At 37.9% G+C, this 16,032-nt stretch overlaps 1 protein-coding gene across 2 annotated transcripts in view; it reads left to right on the forward strand.

The window, feature by feature from the left end:
• DCC (DCC netrin 1 receptor) overlaps positions 1–16,032 on the forward strand; it is a 1,215,565-nt gene that overhangs the window by 1,150,057 nt on the left and 49,476 nt on the right. For both annotated transcript variants that reach the window (XM_056138055.1, XM_056138056.1), the window contains 3 exons: positions 592–751; positions 9,667–9,893; positions 12,465–12,581. In XM_056138055.1, coding sequence (XP_055994030.1) covers positions 592–751; positions 9,667–9,893; positions 12,465–12,581 — 504 coding nt within the window. The remainder of the gene's footprint in view (positions 1–591; positions 752–9,666; positions 9,894–12,464; positions 12,582–16,032) is intronic.

Raw genomic sequence — 16,032 nt, forward strand, 5'->3', positions numbered from 1 at the left:
CAATGCAAAGAATTTTAGTATATTTAGAAGACTATATCACCTTCATCACTAACTTCATCAATTTTTAGTACCCAAAAAAGAATATCTTGTACACATTTATTCTCCCTCATCCACAGAAAAATGCTGATCTACTTCATCTCTACAGATTTGCCTCTTCTAAAAATCTCATTTCAGCAGAACCATGTAATATATGACTTTTGTATCTGGCTTCCTTCATTTAGCATATCATTTTCATGGTACATGCATGTTATAGCATGTATGTCATTTTTTTCTATAACCAAATAATAACCAACTTATGAATATGCCACATTAAAAACTCTTTTTACCAGTAAAGAACATTTGGGTGTTTTCCACTGTGGGTTACCCTATATAATGCTGCTATAAAGTTATTTCCTGTACAAGTTTTTGAGTGGACATATTTTTCAGTTATGTTGGGCATAATGATTCAGATCATTCTGATTTTTCATTGCTTTTTTCCAGTGTCAAGATTTCCCAGAAATGTAGGAGCTCTCATCTCCTCTGTAGATCTTGATAAACATGGGACTGCCACCTTTCCCTACGCCTGATAACCGTTTGCCTGTGTTTCCCCAGAGCCACCTATTGGCCAGATGCACCCCCCACATGGCGTCACTCCTCAGAAGAACAGCAACCTGCTTGTTATCCTTGTGGTCACCATTGGCATCATCACAGTGCTGGTGGTGGCAGCAGTGGCCGTGATTTGCACCCGGCGCTCGTCAGCCCAGCAGAGAAAGTAGGTAACAGTTGGTTCCAAGGGGAGAGAAGTTGTTGCTAGATATGCTAATCTTTCTTTTGAATTATCTATCTATCTTTCTTTCTTTCTTTCTTTCTTTCTTTCTTTCTTTCTTTCTTTCTTTCTTTCTTTCTTTCTTTCTTTTGGCTTTTTTTTTGGGATCACACCCAGAGATGGGATTACACGGCGCTGGGGGGTCAGTTGGTGGGTGTGACCCCTGCCTATTGGAAGATGGAGGATCTGGGTGGAGGATGCTCAGCCCCAATCCAAGCAGGCTTGGAAATCTTAGCCCCGGGACCCATATGTCTTTGTTCCTCTACCGGTACCTTCACGCGTGTGGAGAATGGTCTCAGCATGGCTGTGGCTGGTTCTGGAGCTCCCGGAGCTGTTCTTTGGCTGCTGGAGCTCTGTTCAGGGCAGGGAGGGAAATTCAACCCGCCCCTCTCTAAGGCGCCCTGGTGACAGCCAGGCGCGGGGGCAGGAGACTCTGCGCTGTTCTCTTAATGGGAGCTGGGTTTTGTAGTCTCTGGGTCCTGGCCGTTGATGGGATTACACGGCGTCGGGGGTCAGTTGGTGGGTGTGACCCCTGCCTACTGGAAGATGGAGGATCTGGGTGGAGGATGTTCAGCCCCAATCTGAGCAGGTTTGGAGATCTCAGTCCCAGGACCCGCATGCCTTTGTTCCTTTTGGACAACCTAGCAGGCTACCAAATGTAACCTGCCCACACGGCAGAGTCTGGCAAATTCCCCGTGGTGTACTCAATATGCCAAATACCAGTAACAATGATGGGTCTCATTCTCCTAGCCCTGAAAGAGCCTTGAATATGGCACTTAAAAATCTCAGGGCTAGAACGAAGGAGAAGTTACTGGTGCCTGTTTGAGGCAATTGATGAACAACAGGATGATCGTGATTGTGATCATGACCCAGAGATGCTCAGGGGTTATTTCTGGCTCTGTGCTCAGGAATTCCTCATGGCAGTACTTCTAGGACCATATGGGATGCTAGGGATTGAACCAGATGAGCTGCGTGCAAGCAAATGCCCTACCTGCTATACTATTGCTCCAGCCCCTTGAATTATACATTTAATGGTTCTTTTCCTGAGATTTCTCGTAATGTTAATGTTTTTTTTTTCTTGTGACCTGAGAAGACACTAGCCTTTTGACCATTCTAGGCCAAAACTTAAGGGCCTGAGCACTATACTTACAGGAGTAAAAGTAAAACCTACTTGGAGATCGATTTTGCATGTTTAATTAGTTTTTGCTCCCTGGATCAGACTTTCCTTTCAAGTCTGGGTAGATGTTCTCTAGAAAATGGATTTCCCATGATTTATCCATGGGTGTTTCTGCCATTGCATATAAGAAAGTAGAGATCTGTGTTCCTCTAAAAAGTATTAATCATTTTGATCCTATGAGCCCTGCAGAGAATGATCTCTGAACACAGAACCAAGAATAAGCCCTGAGCACTACAAGGTGTTGCCCCAAAACAAAAAAAAAGAGAAGAAAATTTTTGTTAGAGAATTCTCAAGAGGTTGTATACATTTGAGTTGGGGCAGTTCAGAGCATGTATCTGAAATCAAGCTGAGGAAGTTTCAGATAATGGGAGTGGAGAGGACACTGAAATTCATCCTTAATATCACTTTCTAGTTTTTGAAATCATGTTTGCATTCACTGTTTAGTTAATGAAGCTATTTGCAATGGGGCATTATTGTTTATTTTTTCTGTTTTTATTGTGAGTAAAATATTTTTGGTTGTACTGGTCAATGAATGCTGTATTTCTATATGAATTTTGTTTCCCTACATAGAATATGACAGTCTGTGTAAAAGTAAGATTTGATGACGGTTTGAGAAATACTTACGTTGTCTTAAATCTCACAGTTAGCACGTTGGTAAGAGCTTGAAGGTTTTATTTAGGAAATACTGAAGCCTCACCCTGAGTTTAATTTCTTGTTAAGATTAAAGAATGAGGCCCAGAATACAGGCACTTACTTTTCAAGCAGCTGACCCTGATTTGTTCCTTAGCATGCCAAAGTGATCCCTGAGCATGGAGTAAGGAGTAAACTCTGAACACCACTGGTGTGACCCTATCATCACTCAGATCAGGGAATGAATGTCAGAGTAAATCATTTCACAATGGACTGAAAATCCAATGAAAGTGAAATTACAGATCATACATTACTGCCAGGTTGGTTTGTTTCACCCCACTCCAAAGTCTCAATATTTACTTAGCATATTTTCATGTGTTTATATGTGTTTAATTTAGTAACAGACTCATTAGCTTTCATCTGCTATCTGTAGATATGGTAATAGAAAAAAAAAGAGAAAAGAAATTTTCTCTTTCAGTTACTTCTGAGGTTTAATTTTGCTTTTCTTAATTCCATTAAGAAACCCTCACCCTGATAACACCACTGTTGAGCCTTTTAAAACAAGAAATACAAATGAAAGCAAAATCAATTCCAATCTGAAATGGAAGCAGTGTCCTTTATAGGGCTCTCAGGAAAATGGGGATTTAATGTCATTAATAAGGTGAAGGAAGAGACATGTTCATGGAATTCTTATCTCTTCATCCAGAAGTGCTGTCACTGTCACTGTCTCTGTCCTCCCATTGTTCATCAATTTACACGATCGGGCCCAGTAACGTCTCCATTGTGAGACTTGTTACTGTGTTTGGCATATGGAATACGTCACGGGTGCTAGAGAATATAAATTTCTTTTGTACCTTATTAGGAGGTCTTAAACTACATAAAATGGATTTTGTGTACTACTGGTAATATTTTATTTAAATAATTATGCATTTTAGGCACTTTATCGACTATGTACATTTACATATATAACTAATAATAAGATAATACAATAATAGAAATGAGGCATAAAATACCAGACATGAGAACTCAAGTTCTACTTCTGATCCTTCTTAAATATATGGTTTTTAAGCTAAGGGAAGTGCTAATATCTGACTGTCACTTTCCTCAAATCAGATGTAGAATCAGATGCTTTTTATCAGCCCCTCTACTTTTAAGGTATAGAATTTCCCCAGAGGATATTATTATATTTTAGAATCATATGGCAGCATTTAACTTTGAACATGAAATAAAATAAGTTTGAAATTTTGAAGTGCTTTTTGTTATCAATCTTTTTTTTTACTTCCTTGTAGAGCTTACATTTGTGAGTTAGTGACTCCCAAGTATATTTTATGAAAATATACTTTTTTATGCTTTTTAAAATGAATATTAACATTATCCTGATGAAAATATAGAATATTAATAATTGATAACCTGTAGATATTAAAGACAAAATAGTAAACACTGAGAATACTCTGAACATCCAAGATACAGTGGACATCTCAATTCTAATACTTATGCTTTGCACACAGCTGACCTGGGTTCGATTCCTCTGTCCCTCTTAGAGAGCCTGGCAAGCTACTGAGAGTATCCTGCCCCCATATCAGAGTCTGGCAAGCTCTCCATGGCGTATTTGATATGCCAAAAACAGTAACAAAAAGTCTCACAATGGAGACATTACTGGTGCCCGCTCCAGCAAATCGATGAACAATGGGAGAACAGTGCTACAGTGCTATGGAAATGATCAACCACTTACATGACTATTATAAATTTAAATATATAAATATATTACAAAATTTGCTTGTAAGGTTGAATAAATCTCCTATGTAATTTGACATGTACACAACTTTTAAATATCATATATTAAAATTTTGGAAAATTAATTACTTTTAGTATTGAGGATCCTATGTATCAACTCTAAAATGAAATTTATTATACTTCAGTGACATTAGTAATTTCTATAAATGATCAATTTTCTAACATTCTAATTATTTTTAAGTATTTGTATCTAGAGTACATTTCCCCAGGGTTCCTAATACAAGTTTTGTTTTTATTTTAATAGCAGTTGTATGAAATGATCATTATAGAAAATTAAGAGACCATAATTACCCTTGAGGAAGATTTGTATGGAAGCACCAGGGGAAACATTCACACTTTGCAGTATAAATAGGAATAATGGAAATGTATTTTTCTGGTTCACTTGAAATCATTCCACTCACTAAGTACAATAGCCCTCTTTCCTTCCTGAAGCTTTCCCTCACCTAATTCTAGGGTAGTGCCCCTGTCTCCATGTTCCATCACACTGGGATAAATTAGCACAGGACTGTTAATCTGCCTTTTGTGATTAACTTGAATTTCAGAGGATGCCTAAGCAGATTATGAACTTAATAAAATACTGTAATATGCTTCAATGTAGCAAAAGAATTCATGAGATAATAGTGTTTTAGAAAAGCTATGGGAAGAATATTGAATAAATACTCAAGCAGCATTGGTTCTTATCCATTTACATCCTTGTCAAATTTGATTAAAAATATTAGAGCCTGGTCGATGCCTTTAGTGGTAGATACACACCTTCATGTACAATGCCCTGAGTTTGACAGTTTAGGTTTCTTGGGGTGGGAATGGGTACTCGTGTGGCAATGCTCAGGAACTTACTTCTGGTTCTGTGTTCAGGGATCACTCCTGTAGGTGCTCAAGGGACCATATGCGATGACAGAGATTGAAGCTGGGTCAACTTCAAGCAAGCAATTGCTTTAACTGCTGTACTATCTCTCTGTCCCTCCAAGGCCCGAGTTTCATCTCCAACACTGCATAGCTCCCTCAGTACCTCGGAGTATAGTCCAGGTGGCCATAAGCATTGCTGAACCCAACACCAAATGCCAGGTTTGCACTAGGCAATGAACTACATTGCATCCATCTGACCCCCAGGACCACATAATGTGGTACTTTTGATAGGGACTTTGTGTCCCTATTAGCACTCTAGCACTGTCTTCTTGTTGTGCATCAATTTGCTCGCCTGGGCACCAATAACGTCACAACAAATTGTGAGACTTGTTGTTTGGCATATAGAATACGTCACAAGGAGCTTGCCAAGCTTTGCTGTGCGGGTAAGATACTCTCGGTAGCTTGCCAGGCTCTCCGAGAGGGGTGGAGGAATCGAACCCGGGTTGGCCATGTCGGCCGCGTGCAAGGCAAACAAATGCCTTACCTGCTGTGCTATCGCTCCAGCCCTTGTGTCCCTATTATATGGCATAATTCTTTAAATAGTTATTTTTGTACATGTTCACCAAATAAATAATTTTTTTAAATCTTATAAACAAGGTATGACATTTGAAAAGCGGAGACAAAATTTTTCTCCAGTATCGCTAAAAGGAAACCAATCAAAACATAGGAATAATCTGGCCAGCATAGTAAGTGCTAGATCAATGGATAGTAACACAGAGAGAGAGGAAAGAATGTAGTTGAATATTCTGTTATATTGACCTAAAAGTGATTAGAAGATCTTCTTGGGGAAAGATTTGATGGACAGATGTGTCTTAAGGAAAGATAAACATATGAAATACTCAATATTTTAATAGAAAACCTATATTTAAATTTTAAAAATAAGGAACACCAAACAATTCACTGAGGCAGGGGTTGTCAAACTTTTGGCGCATCAGATTTCCCAGGAGGAGGGTTAAAGCAGATTGCTTTGCTTCCCCTCTGAGTTTCTGAGTCCAAAGATTTGGGTTGGAGAACGCATTCTGACAAGTTCCAGGTAATGCCACTGACCCAAGGGCTATTCCTCAGGAACCAATGCTCTAAGACTTTCTGCATCTAAAATTTGAAAATTCCAATGGTGAGACAGACCTCTGTCGGCATCTGTCACTGTCTCATAGAATCAGAATCGGCAGATGGAGATAAGGCCAAGGTGCCAGCTGTTACTGAAACTTTTAACACAAATTTCTGACGATTTAGTTATGAGCACATGTCAGTTTTATTGCTAACTTGCTTGGGCATCAAGGAAGAGGGGCATTTCAAAGGCCTTTCTTGTTAAGAGACGTTATAGGATTCAGAAGCATTTGGTTTTTGATAGACTGCACACAAAAAAGGAAATATAGTCTGTTTGGAGAGCTTTAAGTTCTTGACTGGCAGTGTGGTGGATGAGAAGTTTGGTCATAATTAAAATCCATCAAATTCTGCTTATGTACTTTACCTCCCCAGATGGAGGTTATTTATCGCAACATAGTAAACTCTTCTGCTTTAATCCGGTTTGGAACTTTAAAAAATAGACTCCCTTTGTGGATGTTCAGTGATGGAGGTCATGAGGAGAGTAACTGAATAAGTGAATAATAAATGAAATCAAGAGAAAATCAGTGTAATTCTTTACCTTCAGTTTTAAAAGTTGTCTTAAACTTTTGACAAATTTCTTTATCATAGGTTATTTCAAATGAGCTAGATAACTGCCCTATTCTGGGTGTAGGACCTAGCATTTTTCTGTTCGCAGTCATATAAGCACAAATTAATTTTTTAAAACATTTTGATGTCTTAGAAAGACAAAAGAATGCAGTCTCCAAGTCTGAAGATGACATAAACTTTTCTATGAAGTTAATTATGTAAGATTTTATAAAGGGCAGTGTATGAGCTATGCACTAGCTTCCTACAGGCTTCTTAGAAGTTAATTGCATAAAGAGAAGCTTACATAAAGAACAGTATATATGCTTCTCACTAGTTTCTACAGGCTTCTAAGAAGTAAATTGCATAAGGGGTAGCTTAAGTAAAGAACAATATCCTCACACTAGTTTCCTACAAGCTTCTAAGAAGTTAATTGCATAAAGAGAAGCTTACATCAAGACTAGTATATGGACTGTTCACTAGTCCCCACAGACAGGTGAAGGGCAGCAAATGAATGGTTAACTGAGAATGATTATCTTCAGCATAAGAACATGATCTAGGGGTTGTTACAAAGCATTGTCTGAAGTCAGTCTAGGTTGCTGCTGGGAACTCTGCACGTAGTAGTTGAAAAAAATATCAGAGCAGAAGAAAGGTATTTGTCTACCGAACTACCAGGTAGATATTAAGTGTGTGGTTCTTTGTCACCTATTCTTGTCAACATGTTTAAAGAAAGATAAAAAGGATGTTAATGGAAATGGTGCCAAATCACACCATTAAACATTCATTAATTGCCTAGTATGTGCAGAGGTTCCTGTGCAATAATTGGGAAAATAGAGCTATACTTCATGGCCTGGTACAATTGCAGTTTCCACCTGGAGTAGTGTGAACCGTTTCACAACCATGAAAGCAGCTTTTTTATTTTCTTCCTTTTTTTTTTTTTAATTAGCCATTCATTGCTAGTGAAGAAAGTGAAAAAAAGATCTTTTCTCAGGGTTTCCCCTCAAAAGTTAGGTTTTCAACTGTCTTTATTTTTCCTTGGAAAAGACGTTATTACTTTGATAGCAACAGAAGCTACAGTGGGAACTTTTCAAAATTATGAAGCTGTAGATCAGACATTGAAAATGTTTGTGAAAATTGCCAAAGTAACTATTTTAGGTCGCCGGAGGCTATATGGTCTTTGCTGCAGCTACTCGCATACCTTAATAGTCAGGAATGAGTTTTACATGAATCCAATAAAAGTTTATTTACAAAACCAGCAGTGGAAAGATTTGGCTTTTAAGCCATAGTTTACTGACTAACTAATAACGAATGGCTAATGACAAATGTGCTACATTTATATGGGGGAGAACATTTAAATCTCACTACCCACCCCCAAGAAGACACTATCACTGAAAAAGTTTACTTAATTTCTTTGGGCCAGGAGAGGGTAGTTTTGATGCATACCTTATGGTACTGTGCTTGGGGCTGAACCAGGCTCAGCTGCATGCAAAGCAAGTGCCTTAACCTCTGTACTAGGTCTCCAATCCCTTTTTTCCCCTAAGTTGATGTGACATATATTTGCGAGACAGTAAGTCTTAGTATATGATTTGCACCTTTCCAAAATGTATATTATTGCATTATCCACTGCACAGGTTACTAACATCCCTTTACTACAGTCCATTGGAGACCCTCTAGTCTTTTAACATTCTTCCCCATCCCCCTTACGGAATCTCGGAATCTCACAAAGGTTTGTTTCCCTCTTTTTTGTCAGTCCCTGGCCTTTGTTTCTTTACATGCCATAGATGAGTGAAAACATCTGGTGTTTGTTTGCCTACTGACTGATTTCACTTAGAGAGCTCTTGCATTTCCATTCTTGTTGTTTCTTAAATGCAACTATGTAGTGTTCCTTTGTGTATATACATCACATCTTTTTTCTACTCGTTTGTTATTGGGCACTTTTGTTTTTTCCATACCTTGGCTATTGTGAACAGCACAGCAATGAGCAAAGGTACGTGTGTATCTTTTTGCGGGATTGTTTTTGTGCTTCTCAGAAAGCTATTTGCGTCCTAAAATCTTATTGTGGACAGTAAGAGACGTTTGAAGCATACTTCCAAGCTGCATTTTTCTCTTTGCAAAGGAAGGCTCTTACTGCATTTGAATCCGGACACTTAGCAGAGTGTTTTATTTTTTTCCAAATATCCTCATTCTGCCTTTTGTCTTCCAAGAGCAAGATTTTCAAATTGCACATTAAAGTGCACAGCTGTGGCATAGACTTTCTTCTAAGACCCAATCTTGGCTGTTGGCGCAGCTCCTGGCCTTTTTATTTCTATCTGCCCTTTCAAAGCAACCCCTTCTTTTATCTACTAAACAGATGCTGCAGCCAGGTACCTTATGCGTACTTCCGTAGACTGGCATATGGCTCCATCTAACCCTTTGTCACTTGGTGCTTGAGTTTGCAACGGGGGAATTACAGGACGACTCTTGCTGGCAGGTAGCCGAGGCACTAGGGGTGCAGCACCGGGGCCCCTATAATGCGCGAAAGCTCCAGGGGAGGAGAGGAAAGGCAGCCAAGACAAGTCTGCCAATTCCTGGATGTTGGAGATTTCCTCCTGGGAGCATTTGTTTCCATTCCTGCTTCTACCTTGAATTGACTGACAAAAAAAGGAGAAAGGACTATTGAACAGAGACTCCCACATTTGCTTTGCCTTCCATTTTTGTTCTATAGGAAACGGGCCACCCACAGTGTCGGCAAGAGGAAGGGGAGCCAGAAGGACCTCCGGCCCCCTGATCTTTGGATCCATCATGAAGAAATGGAGATGAAAAATATCGAGAAGCCATCAGGCCCCGACCCTGCAGGAAGGGACTCCCCAATCCAGAGTTGCCAAGACCTCACACCAGCGAGCCACAGCCAATCAGAAACCCAGCTGGGGAGCAAAAGCACCTCCCATTCCGGTAACTGTTCTCTGGACATCCCATTCTGCATCCCACCTGGGATTTCTCTGCTCCTTATTTTTATGAAGGCATTCTTGCCACTACTTTTCAGGTCAAATACCAATAGTTAAAATAATCTCACATAATAGGTTTATATATGAGTCATATTTACATTTCCTTATCTTGTTGCTTCCCTTTAGAATGGCAATGGTTGTTAAAACATCCAGGAGGATTTAGTACAATTGCAAAGTATTGAAATGTGAAGCCTAAATGAATTGATTGTTGTTTCTTAAATCTTAAAAGGCAGGTCAAAGCAATAGATTTTTCATTGTCTTAGTCTGTGGATATTTAAAAATCTGACTTTAAATTTGTTCACAGTTTTTTGCTTTTTAAAATATGATATCAGGGACAACTGAAGTATGAAATCATTGACTATTCTATTCATTTTGCCTTTTTATCAGGATGGTCAATAATCATCCTCATGAATTCTATGGTCATTATCATCGCTATGCTAGTTTTTTGGGGGTTGAGAGGTAATGGGGGTCCACTTCACGGTGCTGAGGGCTCACCCTTGGCCCTGTGTGCAGAGACCAGTATGACAGTGTTCAGGGGCTCTGTGTCATGCTAAGGTGTAATTAGGCCTTGTCTCATTCAATGTAAGCATCTTAGTCCCTCAACTATCTCTCATCAAACTAGCCCAAAACTAGGGAATCTCTCTCTCTCAAGAAGCTATTGGAATACAAATTTAGATGAAAAAAAAACTTACTGATTAATGAATTTGTGGAGAACAATTCATTTCCAGGGTAACCGTGAATCTAGAAATTGGTCTGGTTTATTCATGGTACATTAGAAATATGATTAGCAGATGCTCTTAAACAAATTAGGAACTTTTCAATTGCCTGCATGTAAAATAAATTAATTAGACCATCCCATGTTAAAATTACATATACAAGGACTTCAGTTACTGATTTTCTACCATGAGTTCTTAGGTCTTTCTGTCTAGATCTTAGATAACTCAGATACCCTACCTCATTTACTACATTGTAGTCTAGTCCCATTAAAAACTACAATCTAAAATTAAAATTTGTCCTTTCCTTAGGCCCAACTCAAGGTGATTCAGTTAAAAATAAAATCCCTATTGGCTATATTTCACATTACAGTGAGTGTTTTATAGGGTCTGGCCAAACAGACAACACTCCATATTAATGAACAATGATGTACTTTTAAGTGCTATGGTTCGACTAGAAAACTAAATTTTTTTATATTGGTATGGACTTTTCTCAATTGTACATGATTTCTTAGATCAATCTTAAGATGTCTTCCTTGCTTCTTTCTTCCTTTTATGGAGTTTTCTAATATTCAGCTTTCTGCAGTATCTTTGTTAGAGCATCATGTGCAGTAGCTCTATCGGAAATTATTATTTTTTTTGTATTTACAAGAAAATTTAACTTGTGCTTTATTTTAGTTGTGCCAAAGAAAATGTGACTTACAGTTTGGTTGTCTAATTTAGTTCTTATGTGTGTGTGTATTATATATATATGTATAAGTATGTTTTGGGGGGATATGAATACTTGGACAGGTTGATTTTTATGCAGAAACAATTATCTTGTTTATGTGGAAGGTTTTTCCAGTTTTATTTTTAACTTAGAGTTTTATTAGGTACAATTTTAATAAAATATATTACAAGATTTTTTAAATCATGGAAATAGTATAAAAGTTATAGAAAAGAGTAAAGAATAAATTACTCATACTAAAATTCCACTTTGTCAAAGGAGAGCAATGTTAAAAATGTTATATTATCTTTGTATACTCATAATTTGTTCATATGCATGCACTTTGTATGCAAATATAGAAATATACATAAATAAGCACAGAAAATGTATAGGTATACATATTATTCTATATGTTCATTTATAAGTAAAATTGCATGATAACTTCTGCTTGGAACTTTAGTATTCTCCTTTTTAGCATGTTTTAATAACTTAAATTCCACACATGTATATTTTATTAATGATATATTAGCATAGTATTTCATGAAATTATAATTAATTACAGAAATATGAACTGGATGTTAGTAAGCTCAGTTGGTTAGAACATGATGCTAATAAATTATACAACTATGTATAGCCATACTATTGAAAAACGTAGTTTATATCTTATATTTTTATAATAAGATTTAATGTCTTTGTATCGCAAATACTAGTTGCATACACTGTGGTCAATTTATACAGTTGAACATTATGGGACTTTTAAATATTATATTCCTGACATTTGTTGACAAAGAAAGATATTCATATTGTTTTCTTAAGTACATTATAAAACAGTTTTATGGTATAATGCCACTTTTGAAAGTTAAATGTATTCAACATACCAATTTACATTCATAGGCAAGCATTCTAAAAAACAAAATATAAACACTGATTCTGGGTGATGAAGTAATGGTAAATTTTATTAGTGTTTATACAAATACAATGAGACCTTGTTGATGGGTAACAAGAAAGCAAATATATAGAACCTCATTCATGTGGAAAGTCTAAAGCGTTGCCTCATTGGAGGTTAGTTTCACAGAAGGATGTTTTATCTTTCTTTCAGGACAAGATACAGAAGATGCAGGGAGCTCCATGTCCACTCTGGAGCGGTCACTGGCTGCACGCCGAGCCACCCGGGCCAAGCTTATGATTCCAATGGATGCCCAGTCCAGCAACCCTGGTGAGTTAAGATTGGTTCCACAGGAAGAAATGATGCTTTCTATCTATAACTTATTTGTGTCAAATCATCATAAAATAAGTTTCCTCTGCACCTTCTGGGTAAATGGACAAACTGGACAATGACTCAAATGACATCATTATGATTAGAAATCAGAGATCTAATTATTGTTTAAAACTATTACATTTAAAGAGTTTAATTGTATCTGTGGTACAGAGCCATGTGGTTTGTCAACTGGCACACTGATGGCTACATATTTGAGGAATAGTTTATAAAAGTGTTTTTAAACTTTTTCTAAGTGGTTCAACTTTCAGACTTAAAGTAACCTAGCACCCTTGAGATGAGTGTTGACAGATGTGCACTTAGTACTCACTTGTTAAAGTCTCCTGTCACACTGCCAAATCCACTAACGATATTAGCAACTAGGGATCACTTCCTATCTAATTATATCTATTATCAGTCTTGGAAATTATAACTCGGTGCAGATAATCCATCTCATGCCCTGCATGTGGGCTCCTTTATGATACCTGCAATGATAGTAGTGCCTTCCCTCTCCAATTTATCAATTCTTTATTATAGACTAAACCAATAATTGTACCCACTACAAATGTCTGTTTCTGTCATCCCCTTTCTATCACCTTATTGCTTTCCTGCTCACTTATCTTAGTACCCCCTTGCCGACAATTCTTCAATTCTGCTAGGACCTCTAATACATTAACCTGGCCACCTTTCCATTGTCCTCTGTCTCCTGGCCTCATTTCCCACCATACTCAATTTAGAACACATAGTCATTTATAATTTCATCTGAGTAACCTCTTGTCTCTTGATTCTTTTTCTATATCACACTCCGCTAGGGAAAAAAAATCAACTGTGGCTATATTAGTTCTTATACCAATCTTTAACCACAGACCCTAATAGGTGACTGAAGAAAAAACACCTAACTTGCTCACCAGAAATTTATGCCCACAGATCTCGGGTGACCTGTGATCTATTTAGAACTTTTTTACTTATTCATTGTCTCAATTGATAACAATGACTTTCAACCACTGGCTCATAAGATAAGTGCTAGTCTGCAGACATTTCCTGTGGGTGAAAAGTGATTGCTTCTTAATGGATGAATTTTCAACTGCTAATCTGCAGTTATGAAAAGGTTGAAAATCACTGTTACAGGGTAAATGCTTTCTATCTATTCTTAATTCTCAACCTTTCAATACCTCTCTCCTTTCCCAACTCCCAGTGAATGTTCTTCTGGTGACAATAAGAAAAGAAAAGCGCCCAAAAAGAAGCATTTGGGAGAAGGTATCCTTACCTTCCTTCAAATCTAGGTCAATGTGTCTGAGTTAAGACATCTCTTTCCCTTGTCTCCATCTCTCCTCGGCCACTGAGAGCCTCTTCTGTAACTATTCTTCACTCTCCTGCATTGTGTGCTTCCACTCTTACTGATAATGCCAAAAAGCATCCAAACATTCTGCTACAATTCCTCTTTTAAAGTACTTGTTTTAGAGCACTGAATACTACCTCACTCTCCAGCTAAAAAGTTTTCTAACTTTTCTGTAAATTTCCTTTAAAAGTTTCCTAGAGTTTCTTTTTCTTCTTTCTCATCCTCCATGTTTGCATGAGACTTTTAGCCTTTCTTCACTGTATTCATTGACGGGGGTGGTCAAGGTTATCTGAACACTGGTGAATGGTCAGTTTGGGGATGCTCAGAAAAATCTGATAGGGTTTCTCACTTTTTGCTCTTTATCACTTGTAGTAACAACTACTGGTTTTCTTCCTGTCCTATTGGCTGTCCTTTCTCTGTATCCTTTTCTTTATTCTCCCTGTTCTCGAGTCAGAACCTATGAAAAGGCTCATTTATTTACAGCTTAAAACTACTCTTGATCTTAGGGTGAGTTGTGTACAGAGAAGACTTTCAGTATATAAATTAGGTAATGCAACTCCTCTTGGTTTTTTATGAATGTAAACAAAATTTATTTGATTATTTTACTACACTCCACAGGGCTGGAGTGATTGCACAGCAGGTAGAGCATTTGCCTTATACGCAGCTGACCCGGGTTCGATTCTTCTGTCTCTCTTGGAGAGCCCGGCAAGGTACCAAGAGTATCCTGCCCACATGGCAGAGCCTAGCAAGTTCCCCGTGACATAATAGATATGCCAAAAACAGTAACAACAAGTCTCACAATGGAGACGTTACTGACGCAAATTGATGGAAGGACAGTGCAACAGTGCTACACTCCACCAGGTGTCATATGATCCAAGTTCTGACTATATTTGACTTTACCTCACTTTACTGGCTCTTAAGTGATTGCCAATGCAGAGTTCTCTTCTCATTCTAACTCCGAAGCTTTTCACTCACTGTTCTTTTGGCCTAGAATATCTTTTCACTGATATCTACATGTCTTTGCTTTACTTCATTGTGTTCTCTGTTCAGTCACTGCAGTCACAAGCAGATCTTCCCTGAGCATTGCCTCGCTCCTTTGTCACTCCACTCCCTCTTTCTGATTCCTTTCTCTTTCCTTATACATGTGTATGTCTATCCTACTTGCATTTTTGTGTTATTTGTTTCCCATCTTTTATCATATTGTTTTAGAAGGTACGGGTTTTGCCAATTTTGATTAGTTTTGTATCCTTGCTATCCAGAACTCTGTTTGTACAAACATGGTAGACACTCCTTGGAAACAGTTTAGTCAAAGTAGTGTCTTAATCAGTTTCTACTATATTATAAATCATGCCTTCTGGAAACTCTTAACACAAGTCCCAATTTTACTCTAATGAGTGAAGAAAGTTATATGGAATTTGTAATGAAAGACAACTATTCAACTCTTAGAGGAGATACTAGTATGCATTTTTGTTTGACTGATAAGAGAACTGAGACTTGCAGAAACTGAACACTTACTTTGCAGTCACATTACCAGGAAGTCACAGACGTAAAGTTTGAACAGTTTAAACTCAGAAGTCCTGGTTTCAAAGTTGGGTGTCTGAATCATTATGTTTCCAGCTCATTATTGGGCGAGGCAGCAATTCTTTTTCTTTCATTTCTTTTACTACATGGGGAGCCATTGTTCATGTTGCTGCTGTACACTTTACTGCCTCTTTCTCCCCTCAGCCAATTTTCTCTGCTAACTATGCTCTGTCTCTGCCTATCCTCCACTGCCTTGTTCTCAAACACGATTGTGCTTCAGAATCTCTGCGAACCTTTCTGTGCCACGTGGAACTTTCTCTTCCAACGAGTTCCTAGATTTTATTGATTTCCCTTCCACAATATCTTTTGAAGCCCGAACTGCTTCCCATTCCCGTGAGATGTATTTTTATTCTCTTCTTTATGACCTCACACATAAACTGTCAAAATAGCTTCGTAATTAGTCCTGTTCTCTCTAGAATCTTCTAGTTACTACTTCTAGCTTATACTACTTCCAAATTGTATTGTGTAACCTGCTAAACATGGTTTTACACT

This window comes from Sorex fumeus, unplaced genomic scaffold, assembly GCF_029834395.1.
Source record: "Sorex fumeus unplaced genomic scaffold, SorFum_2.1 ptg000128l, whole genome shotgun sequence".
In the NCBI taxonomy this organism is placed as follows: Eukaryota; Metazoa; Chordata; class Mammalia; order Eulipotyphla; family Soricidae; genus Sorex; species Sorex fumeus.